The sequence below is a fragment of the Microtus ochrogaster genome, chromosome 8, assembly GCF_000317375.1.
Source record: "Microtus ochrogaster isolate Prairie Vole_2 chromosome 8, MicOch1.0, whole genome shotgun sequence".
Taxonomy (NCBI): domain Eukaryota; kingdom Metazoa; phylum Chordata; class Mammalia; order Rodentia; family Cricetidae; genus Microtus; species Microtus ochrogaster.
The window spans coordinates 67832386-67847240 of NC_022015.1; the positions used below are offsets into that span (position 1 = coordinate 67832386).

At 47.2% G+C, this 14855-nt stretch overlaps 1 protein-coding gene across 11 annotated transcripts in view; it reads right to left on the reverse strand.

Annotated features, from left to right (window-relative positions):
• The window catches only part of Sorbs1 (sorbin and SH3 domain containing 1), a 224156-nt gene that overhangs the window by 76344 nt on the left and 132957 nt on the right, over positions 1–14855 (reverse strand). For 4 of the 11 annotated variants that reach the window (XM_026781543.1, XM_026781542.1, XM_026781545.1 and 1 more), the window contains 4 exons: positions 9477–9509; positions 9144–9302; positions 5758–5899; positions 2128–2157 (listed from right to left, as the gene is read on the reverse strand). In XM_026781543.1, coding sequence (XP_026637344.1) covers positions 2128–2157; positions 5758–5899; positions 9144–9302; positions 9477–9509 — 364 coding nt within the window. Of the gene's footprint in view, positions 1–2127; positions 2158–5757; positions 5900–7634; positions 7638–9143; positions 9510–14855 lie in introns of all 11 variants that reach the window. The other 7 variants (XM_013348144.2, XM_013348143.2, XM_013348146.2 and 4 more) reach the window with 5 other exon arrangements.

The following is a 14855-nucleotide window of genomic DNA, read 5'->3' on the forward strand; positions in this document are numbered from 1 at the left end:
GCATCTCACTGGGCCATCATCTTGTCCTGGCCTCCTTCTGTTGCTGCTTCTCTCTGCTTCATCTTCACCAGGGTGTGAACAGCTCCACCAGGCCCTCTCTGCCATGACAGACTGAATCTCCTAAAACCACCAGCAACCAACAACTTCCCTTCCTTGAGGTGTTCTGCCAAGTATTTGGTAACAGCAATGAAAAGCTAAATACTCTTCGATTGACTGCTGAGCCCCGCAGATGTTCACTAGGACCGTGCTGAAGGGAAAGAGGCTGGCAGTCCTGTGTTTCAGACCTACAGGTAGTAGGTAGATGCTCATGTTCTTTAGAGAATTCTCTAGAAGCTAGAGAATGCCACTCCAGGAAGCTCCTGGAGACCAGTGGATCTGTTCTCAAACTCAAGGAAACCCAGAGCATCGTGTGTTAAGCCTGCCTGTATCATGCAGAAGCCACCCATGAACATGGCCCTGTCCAGTGTAGACAGCATCCTCCCCATTTCAGTCACAGACAACAGCCCCTGAAGGCAGGACTGTAAATTAGCACCCCCTTTCCCACATGAGGAAACTGTGGTAAGAGGTGATGTCATTTACCCAGGGACAAAAACAAACAAACAACAAAAAAAAAACCTCTGGGTCTCCCAACATGTAGTTAGACGCTTTTTCCATCAATTTCAACAATCCTTCCAAGCTACCATAGGTAGGAGATGTCTTCCTCTCCCCCACTCGTGTGTGTGTGTGTGTGTGTGTGTGTGTGTGTGTGTGTGTGTGTGTGTGTGTTTTCCATCCACGGCCACCTGGGCTGGCCAGTGGAATAAAGTGTGCTGGAATCTGGTGGTTCAAGGAAGGGCTGTGAAGGGCACCTTGAGATTAACCATAGTTCTGGTCCTGTAGCCAAGTCCTGATAAAGTTGAGAGGGTGTGAGAACCTCGTGTCCTCCCCAGTCAGGCTCTGCCCAAATCACGAGAGCAGCGGTATGCGAAAGTCATGCAGAAACCACGTAGCAGCTGCTCAGAAACTGGTGGCTTCAGCTCCTCACTGGATCAGAGGTTCTTATGCTAGAGCTCATGAGCCTTTGCTCCGTGTGCCCTGTGTACACACAGGCTTTGTCTGGACGGCGAAACAACTGCCTTCATTAGCTCCTCCCAGGGAGACCACAAGCAAAGGACAGTACTAAGCCATCACGCCACACCACTAGCTGCTGATGGGCAGTACAGCGCCCTTCTGCAGCCCCAGAGCCTGCCTCTGCACCAGGCCCAAGAGTGGAACTCAAGACCAAAGCCAATGCGAGCACCTGAAGACCGCAGCGCTTCATGCCTACTTAGCACTCAGCACAAAGCTTGGGGCAAAGTCACCCATTAGCAGAAACTATCTGGCAGACATGGCCACTTTCCTCCTTCACAGAAGAGAATGAGAGTGTGAAAACCAGGGTTGGAAGCAGCAGGAAATGGTTGAATACCTCCATTCCTGGATTTCTCCAGGATCTCAGCCTCCCTGGCTTGGCACTGTCTCATCCTGCATACCCTCTTAGGAAGGAGCCCTGACAACTGACTGTATTTGCGGTCACTCCACCATCAGGGACCTTGGTGATTACTTAAAGGTGTAGTCAGCAAGGAAGGAAGCGTCATCTGCTTGGGATCCAGACTGCTACCCTTGTCTATTAAGTCTACCCTCTTGAAGTGAGTCCCAACGAGTTTTGCAGGAGATACTGACACCAGCTTGAGTTCAAGTGGCAGCTGTGAGCACTGTGTGGGTCTGAGAGCGCTCATTTAGACTTGTCACAGGGGGCCATCCATCTACTAGCAGAATTTTTTTTCATTCAGAAAGGAAAGAACTTCCCACATTTCCCAACCCCTGATTCATCTCAGAGAAAGACAGACCAACAAAATGTTCTTTAGAGACCTTCCATTGGACTGGGCACAGTCTGGTCTGGCTACCTGGGTGCACCTCACAGTTCTACAAGGCACGTTTACTACTGTGGTTCATGGCTCTGTCTGCTCCAGGGTATAGAAACTATTCCTGTTTGCATGATCCCTGTGGCCCATCAATCAACACAAGGGAAATTCAGAAGACTGTGCCGATTGGACACTGGCTGGAACAGGATCTGAAGATAGCAGGTAAATAAACAGATGGCTCACCTACCTGAAAGACTACTGAGTCGTTTTTGCTGTTCTGTGATGAAAGAAAAGAACACAATGTAAGTGATATTCATCCAGCACCCGGTAAGGCAGAGAAGTCCCAGCATAACTAATTAGGACCTCACACTCTGGTCCTTGCTGTTTTCTAGGCTTGGGTGTTAAAACACACAGCCCAGCTGAGGCAGCGGTCATTGACGTAGTGAGAGGTTCCCCAGCTCCCCGACCTACAGATCTGCACCAGGACCTGGACCCACCACAGTGTTTTACGAGTCCCCTCTTGTTTCAAGGTGATCTCATCACTCATGACCCTTCCAACAACTCTGGGTTCACACAGACCTCGTAACATCCCAGACTCGGTACCTTTCGGTAAATATATTAAGGATCAGACATGACAACTGCCATCTCCTGAGCTTGCCAAATGACAGCCCCGTTGTAAGAGCTTTTTTATCTAGCACTTGAAATCTTAGCAACAGCTCGGGCTGTTAGGTACAGCTATTTTCCTCAATGAACGTCCTTAGCACTGTGGCTTAGCCACCGAACATCTGCCCGCTCCCGGGTAAAAAAGAAATTCTAAAAATAATCAGCATTAGCTAGGGGCTACGGGGTTAGATTACTCAAGATAACACTGAAGAACATCTGGTTCTAAAACCCAAATCTCCAGCTTCCAGTCTCCAGCTCTTCCCAACCCTCGTGACCCCCCCTCTCCCACCGTCCTTCATGCAGTTGCTCACCCTCCTAGGTAATCATGTGGAGGGGAGCTCAAGGTCTTGTTGGCTGCATCCTGTGTGCACTCACTATTCGATAAGCGCACAAGTAACCTTTACCCTCTACAGCTGCCAAATATCAAGCAGAGCGATAAAAATAGACCATACTGGTTGGCCCATGCATGCCATTTTCCTACCCCATGGCAGCATTCCTATTCTGATGCTAGAATTGGTCTGGGGAAGAAGTAAACAGAGCAGTGTGGGAGCTCAAGGCCAGTGGACATGGCAGCTGGCCACCTAAGCTTTGAGCAAGAGACTCGCACCAGCTGCACTAGAGCCTAGGTGAGTATCAAGCTCAGCTGGGAGGGCGACTTGCAATGTGACAATGACCAATCAAGTAACCATGTGGCCTCAGTTTCCTGATCTGTGATGTCACGGTGCTATGGTATCTAAAGGGATCTATGGGTGCCACATTCTGTTCTGCAAGGTGCCAGCCGGGTCTTCCTTGTCGCTCCTAACTTCGAAGGTGTGCAATGGCTGTTCATTCACAGGATCCTCTGACCGTTCCTGTCCACAGACCTGTCTGGGAACCATAAAGGTCTTCCTTTCCAAGGTGGTCCATTGCCAAGCACAATGGCCTGCCTATAAACTTTCGATAACTCTGGAACCTTGTTTTCCTATCCCATCCCCAGAGTTCCTGAATATGAACTGCAGGTTAACTAGACTCTCATGATCCAACACACAATAGAGGCAGAAAGGTCCTGAGCAGGGGGCCATGTGCCTCTTTCAGCCCTTCGGGTTTCTTGAGTCAAATCCCTGATTCGCTGACTGCAGGTAAGCAATGCCCTGAACACGCTGGCGTGAAAGATCAAGAAAGGGTGGAAAGGGGACCGTGCTGTCCACGGCCACCAGAGTCAGGCCAGAGGCTCAGCGCCTGTTTGTCCCTAATGGCAGGAGGCTGGCTGGGGGAGACAGGGTCATTGCCAAACTGTGCTCTGTGACAGTCTAGACAGAAAGAAATGGAATTATTTTAAAAGATGACTAAAGTAGAATTTCAGATATAGAATAAAGTTATCACCCCCTTAGGAAACCTTGCAATAGTTAAGAATCTGTTCTTCTGTGAGGAGAAGCAGAGACGCTAGGCTGGGTACATTCCAAGCAGTACCAAATACATCTGCTCCAGACCCCACTGATGGAGTTTCCTTCCCACTTCCCTACCTCTCCTGCCTTACCTGGGATGAACCCATATTTTCTCTCTTTATGGGAAACCACTCATTAGTTTAAAGAAGATCCATCAGCCTGTAGCACCGTTACTCTCATGCTTTTCTGAAGGACAATTCTCATTTTTGAACCCCAAACAGGACTTGGGCAAAATAAAGGCAGGAACCAAAAGTCCTTTTTGATGAATAAGAAAATTTCACTTTATTCAAGGAAGAAACAAAGAGGGAACTCAGGCGTTTTGGTGCCTGAAAACGTCCCTGTAGGTGTTGTCAGAGGGACTTGGCAAAAGCAGCTGACATTACGCTTGGCATTTCCCAAAAACCAAGTTGCCTTGGGAATAAATCCCGATTTTTAAGAAAGTGTCTTTCTTTCTGGGAACCAACTTGCTTTTTAGAACAGTGAGTCATGAAGGAGTTCACAGAGAGGCTTTTGCTTTTTCCTGCATTTTTCTTTGTTCTGCATGACAGACACTGGCAAAGAGGAGCTGCCAGGGAGGGTGGCAAGGCTAGAAGGAGAATGGCCACTTAGACGGAGCGCTCTTCTGTTCTTTGAAAGAACACTGGGGCCACACAGTGCAAAAAAAGACAGAAAGAAAAAGAACTGAAACCACTAAAGCAACCATTTCAGATTTGAGAGAACATATTTTAAGTGAGAGAAAATGTTTTACGCATCGACTTTCCCAGTGAGAAGGAGGAAAGAGAAACTTCTCCTCAGTATGGAAAGCAATGGAAATTAGATTTCAGCCCCATCTTCCCTAAGGGAGAGGCAGGAAGGGGAGGACACTATGATGTGGGTGAAGAAGGTGACAAGAGAAGACTGAAACCAGGATATGCTGTTCCCTGGGTTCCACGCAGAAGAGCCCTCTCCGGGGAGATGGCCTCAAAGTGTCCCATGTCGTGTGGCAAAAGGACTCTCATAAACTCAAAGTTTATTCCGCTATGCAACTCCAAAGTGGAAAAGTTGGGATTTAGAACCATTGCCTGAATCTTAAAGCAGAAAGGTAAAAAATATATTATGACTACTTCAAAGCTCTTGGGTTTTTTATTGACCCTGAGGCCCCTTCAGAGATGCAGCAGGACTAACTGGAACAGCCAGAGAAACAACAGGAACCAATCAGAACCCCTAGGCAGAGCTGTCTGGGCCATGTGGATGGAAGCAGTGCAGACAGACATATGAGTCTCCATCAAGGAGATTGCCACTGAATGGCCACTTACCACAGAGCCTGCTGTGAGAGGAGGACTAGCCAATAACCAGAAGACAGCCTAGGAGCCTCTGTACAGAGCCACAAAGACACGCTCTACATTCTAGACAATCATCTATTCGCTGTTCCCTCTTTTGAAACTTGGTATTGAAAACTACGCTTTCTAGAAACTGACTACTTTGAACGAAGTCAGTCCTTTTATGACAGCAATTAAAAGACATATTGCAGGCACGTTTGAGGCAAAGCCCCGTCACAAATCATACAGCGAAGAACCAGACACACACACACTTTCATTTTAGCACATGAACCGTCTGCAGATAAACACACAAGACGAAGGCACAGCAATGAACTTGAACTAGCCCAGTCTCACAGATACCTGACATCATTCCAGATCAGGGGCCTCTGTCTAGGATTGATCAATCTTGTGGGTCCTCCAAGAGCTGGGACGGATGGCCTGGGGCAGGGTTGGGGAGAGTTGCAGACTACAGCCTGCAAGAGACTGCCTTACCTCGATTGTGCTGCAAGAGCACTATGGTGGGGTTGACGATTGTGGTGGAGGGGTAGGCAGATGACGGTTTGCTTGTTGGAAGGAAGGCTTGGGAATCAGTTTCAATATGGGAAGAAGAGACTTCATTTAATAAAGGACTGCCCTGAAAAACAAAACATCAGAAAGAAGAGTGAATACAGGACATCGAGAATGAAGACTCTGTAAGAAGAAGGAATAAAAACCTCTACAAAATGTTAACTATAAACAAAAATGTAACCAGTTAGAAGTTTAATCTGGAAATTTATTCTCCTAGTAGGTATTAGTAACGGGGGGGAGAGAAGAAAGGTAAGTACATGTTGCTAAAAGTCTCAGTATCATTCATTATTTTCACCTAGTAATACTTGTGTATCAATCTGGTTACTAAAAAGCAAATTCAAATCAAAATAGAACAACATGCAAAACTCATGCAATTCCAGATGCGATCCAAGAAGGAGAACTGGTTAAGTGGGAAAAGTCAGGGAAGTTAAGGCACCCTATAGAGAGATATCAGACAAATCATGAGAGAAGGACAGAGGAACCCCTTTATAATGGTTCTCAGGAAAGTTATTACGAACTTCAGAATCACTGAGCAAATTCGGCAGCTTTGGCTTCTGAGATCTGAGGAGGATCCTACCCTGCTGGGAGGTTTCTTCACTGAGCATCAAAATAACAGTTCTTTGAACCAAGACATGGGAGAATCCTGGCTTTAAAAACTTGAGACCGCCCCCAGAAATATCAACAAATTACTAACACTTTGATAACCTGATGATGGGGATAATGGCAGCCTTTTGTTTCCTCTGCCACACTTATAGATCCTGCAAAGTTTTTATTTTATATCTTTCAAACCTTAAAACAAAGATGGCAATCCTCATGACCTAGTTCTGGGGACTGAATTTAGGGCTGAGCCTGTGCGAGGCAGACATTCTATATCGTCAGTCCCAGGAGGGCATTCTTTTCCCTTTTTCTTTTGTTAAAGACAGGCTCTCACTATATAGCCCAGGCTAGCTTGAAATTCTCTAAGTAGACCAGGTTGGCATCAAATTCTCTAAGTAGACCTCTAGGCATGCATCATTATGCTTGGCAAGATGGCATTCTTAAAGGTCTTTAAGAACAAGATATTGGTAGCTATTTTTTTTAAAAAAAATTAAGCTCAGAAACAGCTTCTACATATACACCTGCAAGACAAGGACCCCATGCCTCCCTCTTCTGCCACCATGCAACACAATACCCTGCAAGTAGCAGGTGCTCAGAAAAATACTGTGTGAATGACAGGAGTTATCTGACAGCAAGGAGTGTGTGGGCTAAGCTTTGTGGCAATAGAATGCAGGTTCATCAGGAGAGGTGCGGGTTTCAGCACCCTGGACAGCTCTTGCCACACAGTAGGGGCTTTGTAACCAATGCCTTGGCTGGGCTTTCTTTTAGATGTTCCCTGGATAGGGAACTTCTATGAGCTCAATTTTGTGAGTAAGATCTTTTTCCAAGGCTTGAGGGGTTTGTATCAACTTACGGCCTGGATGCCACCCACGGGGCATCTAGAGGGGAAGTCAAGCAGTCTGCTTTTAATCTCTTACTGTTACCTAAAGCCAAAGTAAACGTTATTAAGTCAACTTCTGGAAAGTCTACTGCAGAACAATTAGGAAAATTGGACAGATTGTGTACACTATCTCAACTAATCTGTCCTGGCACACACACACAGAAAAAACAAACCCCAATATGCAAACATAGAGCTAAACAAATGCCCAAAAGCAGAGTACGTACCAGGATGGCTTATAGCAATATCTGAGTGCACTCTGCTAAGACTTACTCTGCTTGCTGCACAGAGAAACACACTAGCAAGATATCTAGCAAGATATCAGTACATCCTAAAGCAGAATGCCTTCAAATTCACCTAGGAGGGGAGGAATACATCAGTCTGCAGCAGAGATGAGCTCCAAAGCTCAAACAGAAGAGCCAAACTCGTGGTTACAGCTGCCCTGGTCCTGGTCTAACTGCCCTGGGCTGTATCTGAAGATCTGAGAAGAGGTCCAGTCCATGATGTCATAGTTCTAAGCTTCCTTGTACCTAACACTTCATTACAATTTCCCTATTGAGCCAAATAAGAACTTTTCTTCCTGTTCTCTGATTTGATTCAGCTTAACAAGCTATGTAAGCTAGTTTTGTTAGCATCCTTCCTCCAACAAAAGGATGCTAGTAAATGCTTAGCTCGATCAGCAAATACTCGGCTCACTGTACATCGGTAAGTGGTGTTTATGGCCTCAACATCAAAACCCTTTAGATACTTGCAACCAAGTGAGAGGCCCTGGCCCCAGCCCCTTCCTAGACCTTCCAAATCCATGATATATAAACTCGACTTCTCTAGCCTAGAGAGTGGATGTATTCTACCCCCTCCTCCAGACCATTTAAGAGCAGGAGCTCTGGCTTGTTGTAAGTGTACCTGTGGAATCTAATTGCTTAGAACCCGGTAGGGATAAAGCCATCACTAACTAACCAGTTACTCCAACTTCTTCATTCACTAGTCCTCAGCAATGCAACCAACAGTAACCAAATACTTCACCTATGCTGAACTAAACCATGAGTTCCCATCATGGGAACTGTGACTATTCAACCCCACTGAACCATACGGCCCGTGAGTGTCTTCATATTACACTTTATGACGCCATACATTCAGATTCTCTTATCCTGGGCTCCTGGGGAAGGAGACATACTGTGCCAGAAGCAGCTGGGCCAGCTGCGAAGAGACTCACACTGAACTGTCAAGACCTTCTAACTTCCAACAATTATTGTCGCCAAAATAACAATGACCTCTTCCTCAGGGGCCCTAGTAATTATCTGTCTTGTGAGAGAAGGCCTTGACACACAGGTTTTCAATCCATTTACTCAATTAAACCTCTTCTCCCCGCCCCTCCCCCCAATCTCTGTACTTCTGTTAAAAAGAGAGCTCACTTAGGGAATCAGCCCAGAGGGAAACTGTTCCTCACTCGCAACCTCTCGCGCCATCATTTCCACACCTGCCTACGGCTCTCCACAGGACCCTGCAGCTTTCCTCAGCCTTCAGTGCGATCTCTGTCAGGTCTGAGTAAAGGCCACAGGTGCTTCTCAAAGGAAAGACAAAGTTCCATCAGGAAGACGTGCATTTGCAATAGAGCAGAGAAGAGAAGGTTCTTCAAAGTCAAGAGCGGTCACAGATGGCCCACAGGATGTATGGGGAGGCATGCACTCGGAGGCAGCAAACATAGGGCCAGCCATCACACAAGCACAGTGGCCAAGGCCTCCTCAGAACTTAGTACTTCAGTGAGAAAGGGAGGGTTTTACTGCCAGGAGCAGACATTCAGGAAGCCATGGGAAAGGGGGGGGTCCAGCAAGCTTACGGTACTTGAGACAGCTCCCGGGAGGTCAGGCTCCAAGCCTCTGTGGAGGTCCTCCGGTATGGGAGGGACCAGCGGAGGTGGTGGTGAGGGTGGTGGCCTCTGGCTAGCAGGGGGGAGGGAGCCACAAGCACTGGCTGGCTGGCTGTGGTGGGGCCGCCTCTGCAGATGAGGGGGAATGAAATCATCTAGTGTGGGGAAGGTCAAAGGTGAGGCAGCAGGGGTGGTCGCCGGGATGGTGTGGACGCAGTCAAGTGGCCCCAGAGATGCCGGAGTAGTGGCAGTGCCTTCTTGCCCTCTGTCAGTATTAACCAGGTAGAGAGGGACAACTATTACCTCAGACGAGGCTTGGCTGGAGGAGGTGGCATCCTGTGGGAAATAAGGGGTCGTTACGCAAAGGGGACTGCAGAGAGGCAGGAATTCCACATTTAAACAGTTGCGCACGGACATGCAGTGATGCACTTGGAGAAATATTTAATCAGTGCCCTTTCCACAGAGTACATGAGACTGCTAGCCAGTGCTAGCCAGTGCTAGCCAGCTGGCCTCCTGACACTCTATGACACAGAGGGAGCCCCGTCCAAGTTCACTTTCCATCCATGTATTTTTGAATCCTTTTAACACTTTATGAGGGAGAAAGAGAGCAAACAACAGAATACGCAGGCAGGCAAGCAGGCAGTGTCTAACGCCACTAAACCGCCACACAGCCTGCAAGCTTGGGAGTAAACACAGCTTCTTTAGCACCGTCTCATAGGATACAAACACCCGATCTTACCACATCACTAGTCTATGAATTTCACGCTCTGGCATCCTGAGACATTTATAGACAAGAGACAGGGAGACAGAAGAGGCTATGCTGGGCAGTCTAAAACAAAGAATTCAGGATTCGAGCGCTGTAGCACTAACGAGGAGAGGGACGGTAGGGAAGCCCAGAGAACAAGGGAGCCACTCGAACTGGTTTTGAAAGAGACAGCATAGAAGACACACACACATTCCTAGTTTCTTGCCTTGGCTGGATAACACGGCTGCAAAAGGTAAGTTTCTTTGTTCTTCTGGTTTTCGAGATCAGAGGTAACCTGGGGGCCTAGCACGGGAGGTCTCACTGCATCTGGGAACAAAGCCCTTGCCCCCAGTGTGGGATTCTCACCAAGGTTACCAGCATCTTTGCAGTGGCCAAAGAATAGCTTGGGAGGGTCAGGAGGAGGAGCAGGGGGTGGTTTTCCTGTGCTAGCTGTGGCTGTGCCAGGGACAAGGCTGGGAGCTGGTGCCTGGGTGCCTGCAGCCTCCGAGGGAGTGTCTTTGGCTGAGTCACGTGCAACAGGAGGGTAGGTTTCCAATGTTGCCTGGCAAATGTTATTGGATAAAGACGGGACATATAAGCTGCTGACCTTTTTATTCCCTGTGGCCTCACGATGTGGGTTAGAGCTCACATTCTTACTGTACACTAATCTCGAGGCTACATAGTGTTTCTGGGGCTGGGAGGAAGCATCAAGGACCATGGACCCCAAAAGCAATGAACCAGGACACGTTGCACCTTTGGGAGCCAATCTAGCTGCCAGGGGAACAGAGATGGGCTGAGGCAGTGAGGGGTCCTGCTGGATGGGGGTGCTGGGTGGGATGTAAGGCTTTGGTGAGCTCATGTAGAGGGAGTCTTTGTGGGTGCGGTGGACGGTGGGGAGCTGCCATGCAGAGCGGTCTTTTTGAGGGAACGGAAGGCGTGGGGGAGACAGAACCTTTAGTAGTGGTTTCAAGACATGACATGAGAACGGGGAGAGAGAAGAGGAGGGGAGATGGAGAGAAGGATCATTAGATACAGCAGCACCGCATGATAAAAGACAAAACAACTCTCGGCAGACCTTTGAGCAAATCCTTCTGGTGCCCACAGCTGTCGCCTGGGCAGCTCCAAGGACTGACTCACACTTACCTGCAGGGCTGGCCTGACTCACAAGCCAGGGAGACCTGGTCAGCTCCAACACCAACGCTTGTTTGGCTGCATCTTTATTGACCCCCTGACTCAAGGACATGCTCAAGGCCATCTGCCAGTGAATGATGCCCCAGAGTTGAGTCTCTTTCCTTCCCAACCCCCCCTTCCTCAAGTCTCTTATCGGAGCCTTTGGTTTTGAAAGTTTAAGTTCATTAGACTTGTCTGAGACACTTTAATTCTTTCCCAGTAGGAAAAAGAGAAAGGGAGGCCCTCCTGTGTCCGTGTTCCCAGGAGGCAGATGCCTTCCTTGAGCCTCCGATTCAGCTCTCCATTCTACAAGCACACAAAGTTCACTAAGGGGAGGAGGACACTGAAAACCGAGTCCACGTGTTCTCTTTTCTCAGAAGAAATCACCTGACAGAATTCATCACTAAGAGCAAAGCTGAGAATGTTGCTCAGTTGGCCTAGCACGTATAAAGCTCTGCATTCAAACTCCAGAACTATAATCAAAGGGCATGGAGACAGTCGAGAGATAAAAGCATGCAGTCTCCCACGTCTGAGGCACAGGGTCAGAAGAAGCCTGCGCCATTTGGCCTATCATTAGCCTATGGGGCTGGGCTGAGTCTGGTTTATTCAGTTGGCCCATCACCATGCACAGGAAATCATTCCTATACAGCTTTAGTCACAGGGTGAGGGCAAAGCTCTGGTGACAGGCTGAGTTAAAACCTATACCTCTCCCCTCTCCTCACAACAGCTTTCCTGCATGGGTCTCAGTAGGCAGACGGACAGGAGGCATGGTGACCCTCCAGCCTGGTCCTTCTCAGCCAACCTGTGGTTCACCTGGGAACTAGACTCCAGAGAAGAAGCACCAATGCTCCCCCCGCCCCCCAGACTATACTCGCTGGCCCTGATCTTCAGACTTCAGCACGAGAACAAAACCAGAACCATCCTTTAAGTGCACACATCTGAAAGTCTAGAAGTTGGTGAATTATGGCAGATGTGTTGTAGTCAAAACCTAGGAAGGGGCTGGGAAGATGGCCCCATGAGTAAGCTGGCTTGCTCTGCAAGCATGAGGACCTGAGTTGGAATAGCCAGGACCGAAATAAACAGCTTGGTATGTCTGTAAAATCTTGTAACCCTGATGATGTGGGGGAAGAGACAGAGGGATCCCAGAGCGCACTGGCCAGCTGACCTGGCTGAAATGGCAAGCTTGTGATTCAGTGAAAAGCCCTGTCTCAAAGGCATAAGACAGAAAACCATTGAGGAAACCACCTAACATCCTTCTGTCTTCGTATATGCACACACACATCAGCACAGCCGCATATGCACATACCTGTGCCATACACACTGATTACACTGAGGCTAATTCTCATTTTATTTGATATTTTGTAGGAGTTATGTGGAGAAGGGAGAAGGCATTAGAAAAGGGGACTAGTTGAGACCATAAAAAAAAATCTTTATGACGCTGGATTAGACTATCATCCAGAAACAATGAACAGCCTACACCTAAAACCAGATCTCTGTTTTGCCCCACATAGTGCCAATGGAGTATGGCGATTTATACCAGCCCCAAATCCACAACCAAGAGGCCCTCCTCGGCTTGATGAACTTAGACTGAGTGCTGGGACCCTCTGCAGTCTAGCTTACAATACCTAGACACAGCAACTGAGCTAGCTCCCACCACTGGGACTGTCAAGTAAGGATGGGGCTGATGAGAAGCGAGCAGAAAATCATTTCACTCTGGGCTCAGATTTACTTGCACATTATTTTTTTTGTCCAAACATAGAAATCTGTTTCTATGAGTTTTAAACTTGATTCAGCCATGGCCATGTATGGTACTAGGACTGCATGACATCAGGCACAAGCCCTCCTAGGGTTGTGACCTTGCAGAGAGGACACTTCCCCAGAGTGTCCACAATACACACAGAGTCAAAGGACTTCCTGTCTCGGGGCTTCTTTTAACTCTAGAGGAGGAGGCAGTGAGGCTAAGCAAGGACACAAAGGAACAGCTTTTTGCTTCAACCTAAGGATTGCAGCCTAATCTGCCCCCTGACCACTAATGAAATTCCACATCTTCTTAGAAGGTGGGCCTGTGGGAGAGGGAAGCTATTTGGAAAATGTGAGTTCATAGTTTATATAGTTTCCAGAAACTTTCTAGAAACTGCCAAACCTCATCTCTACTAGGATTACCATGCTGATGATGACATCACAGAAAGGGACACTGTGGTTCCGTGGTCCGGGGAACAGCAGGGAGCAAGCCCAGGTGGACAAGACATAGGATTCCCACCTAGCCCATCCGTCTTCTGGACCCCAACTCAGTCCTGAAGGGAAGATGTTCTGCCAACAGATCCATAAACTCCACAGGGCTGGAACAAAGCCAAGCAGTTGTCCACCTTGCTTTGTCTTTCTTGAAGCCCAGGTGTAAATAGAGCAAGCACTACAGTTACGAATTCACAAAACTAAATCTGCAAAGTACTAGACATCCTTGACATTCAAATGGCAAATCTTACATTGGATGGGCAGGACGAAATTCTTGGGTCAGCCATTTTCCAGTCTCCCTGAGGGAAGTCCAGGAAATGTGAAGTTGAGTGACAAAGAGATTGAAAACACGTGCTGACGTAGAGAGACATCACAGGATGCTCAACCTTACTATCCAGCTTCCCTTATGAACTCCTTGAGGGCAATGTTCAGTCTACTGGTTTGAGTACTAGTACCTAATAAAGTTGTGTTAAATGCAAGTATTTTCAAAGGACTCATTTTTATCTCCCATGTGATATTTATTTATTTCAGTCTACTGGTTTGAGTACTAGTACCTAATAAAGTTGTGTTAAATGCAAGTATTTTCAAAGGACTCATTTTTATCTCTCATGTGATATTTATTTATTTATTTATTAAAGATTTCTGCTTCCTCCCCGCCACCGCCTCCCATTTTCCTCCCCCTCCCCCGATCAAGCCCCCCTCCCTCGTCAGCCCAAAAAGCAATCAGGGCTCCCTGCCCTGTGGGAAGTCCAAGGACCACCCACCTCCATCCAGGTCTAGGAAGGTGAACATCCAAACTGCGTAGGCTCCCACAAAGCCAGTACGTGCAGTAGCATCAAAAACCCATTGCCATTGTTCTTGAGTTTTCAGTAGTCCTCATTGTCTGCTATATTCTTAATATTCACATGGCAATGTGATTATCTCACTATATTTTTATTTTCATTCTGTAATGTCATATCCTTTTGAAGATATTATGACTTTTTCAGTCTAGGGGTTAAACCCCTGACAAATGCTGGTGTCATCTTCCAATACCCTTTAAAGCAAGCTTTGAGGGAGGTATATCAAAAAATGATGTATATCAAAGATGTACATACATTTTTGCCTTTGTGCCTCTTAAAAAGATTTTGAATTTTGGTTTTATATTGCAACATTTTTACCACAGATAAAATTAACTTCTTTATTGGTGGAGACATGATCACAATAAGGTTTATCAGTTTTTGGTTTATGAGCCTATATTAACAGAAATATTACTGCAGCCAATACTGGAAAGAGTAGGTGGAGCTATTGTTCAGGGGTTAACAGCACTGGCTTGATTAGAGGCAGTAGAGCCAGGCTTGATTCCTACTACCCACATGGTTAGCTGAGAAAACATCTATAATTCCAGGGACATGGATGTCCTTTGTGGGCACTGCACAACATACAAGAAGGTAAAAACACACACTAAAATTGAGAAGTATCATATTGCCTGGTCATCAAACTTCTAGCATTATACACAAACACACACACACACACACACACACACACACACACACACA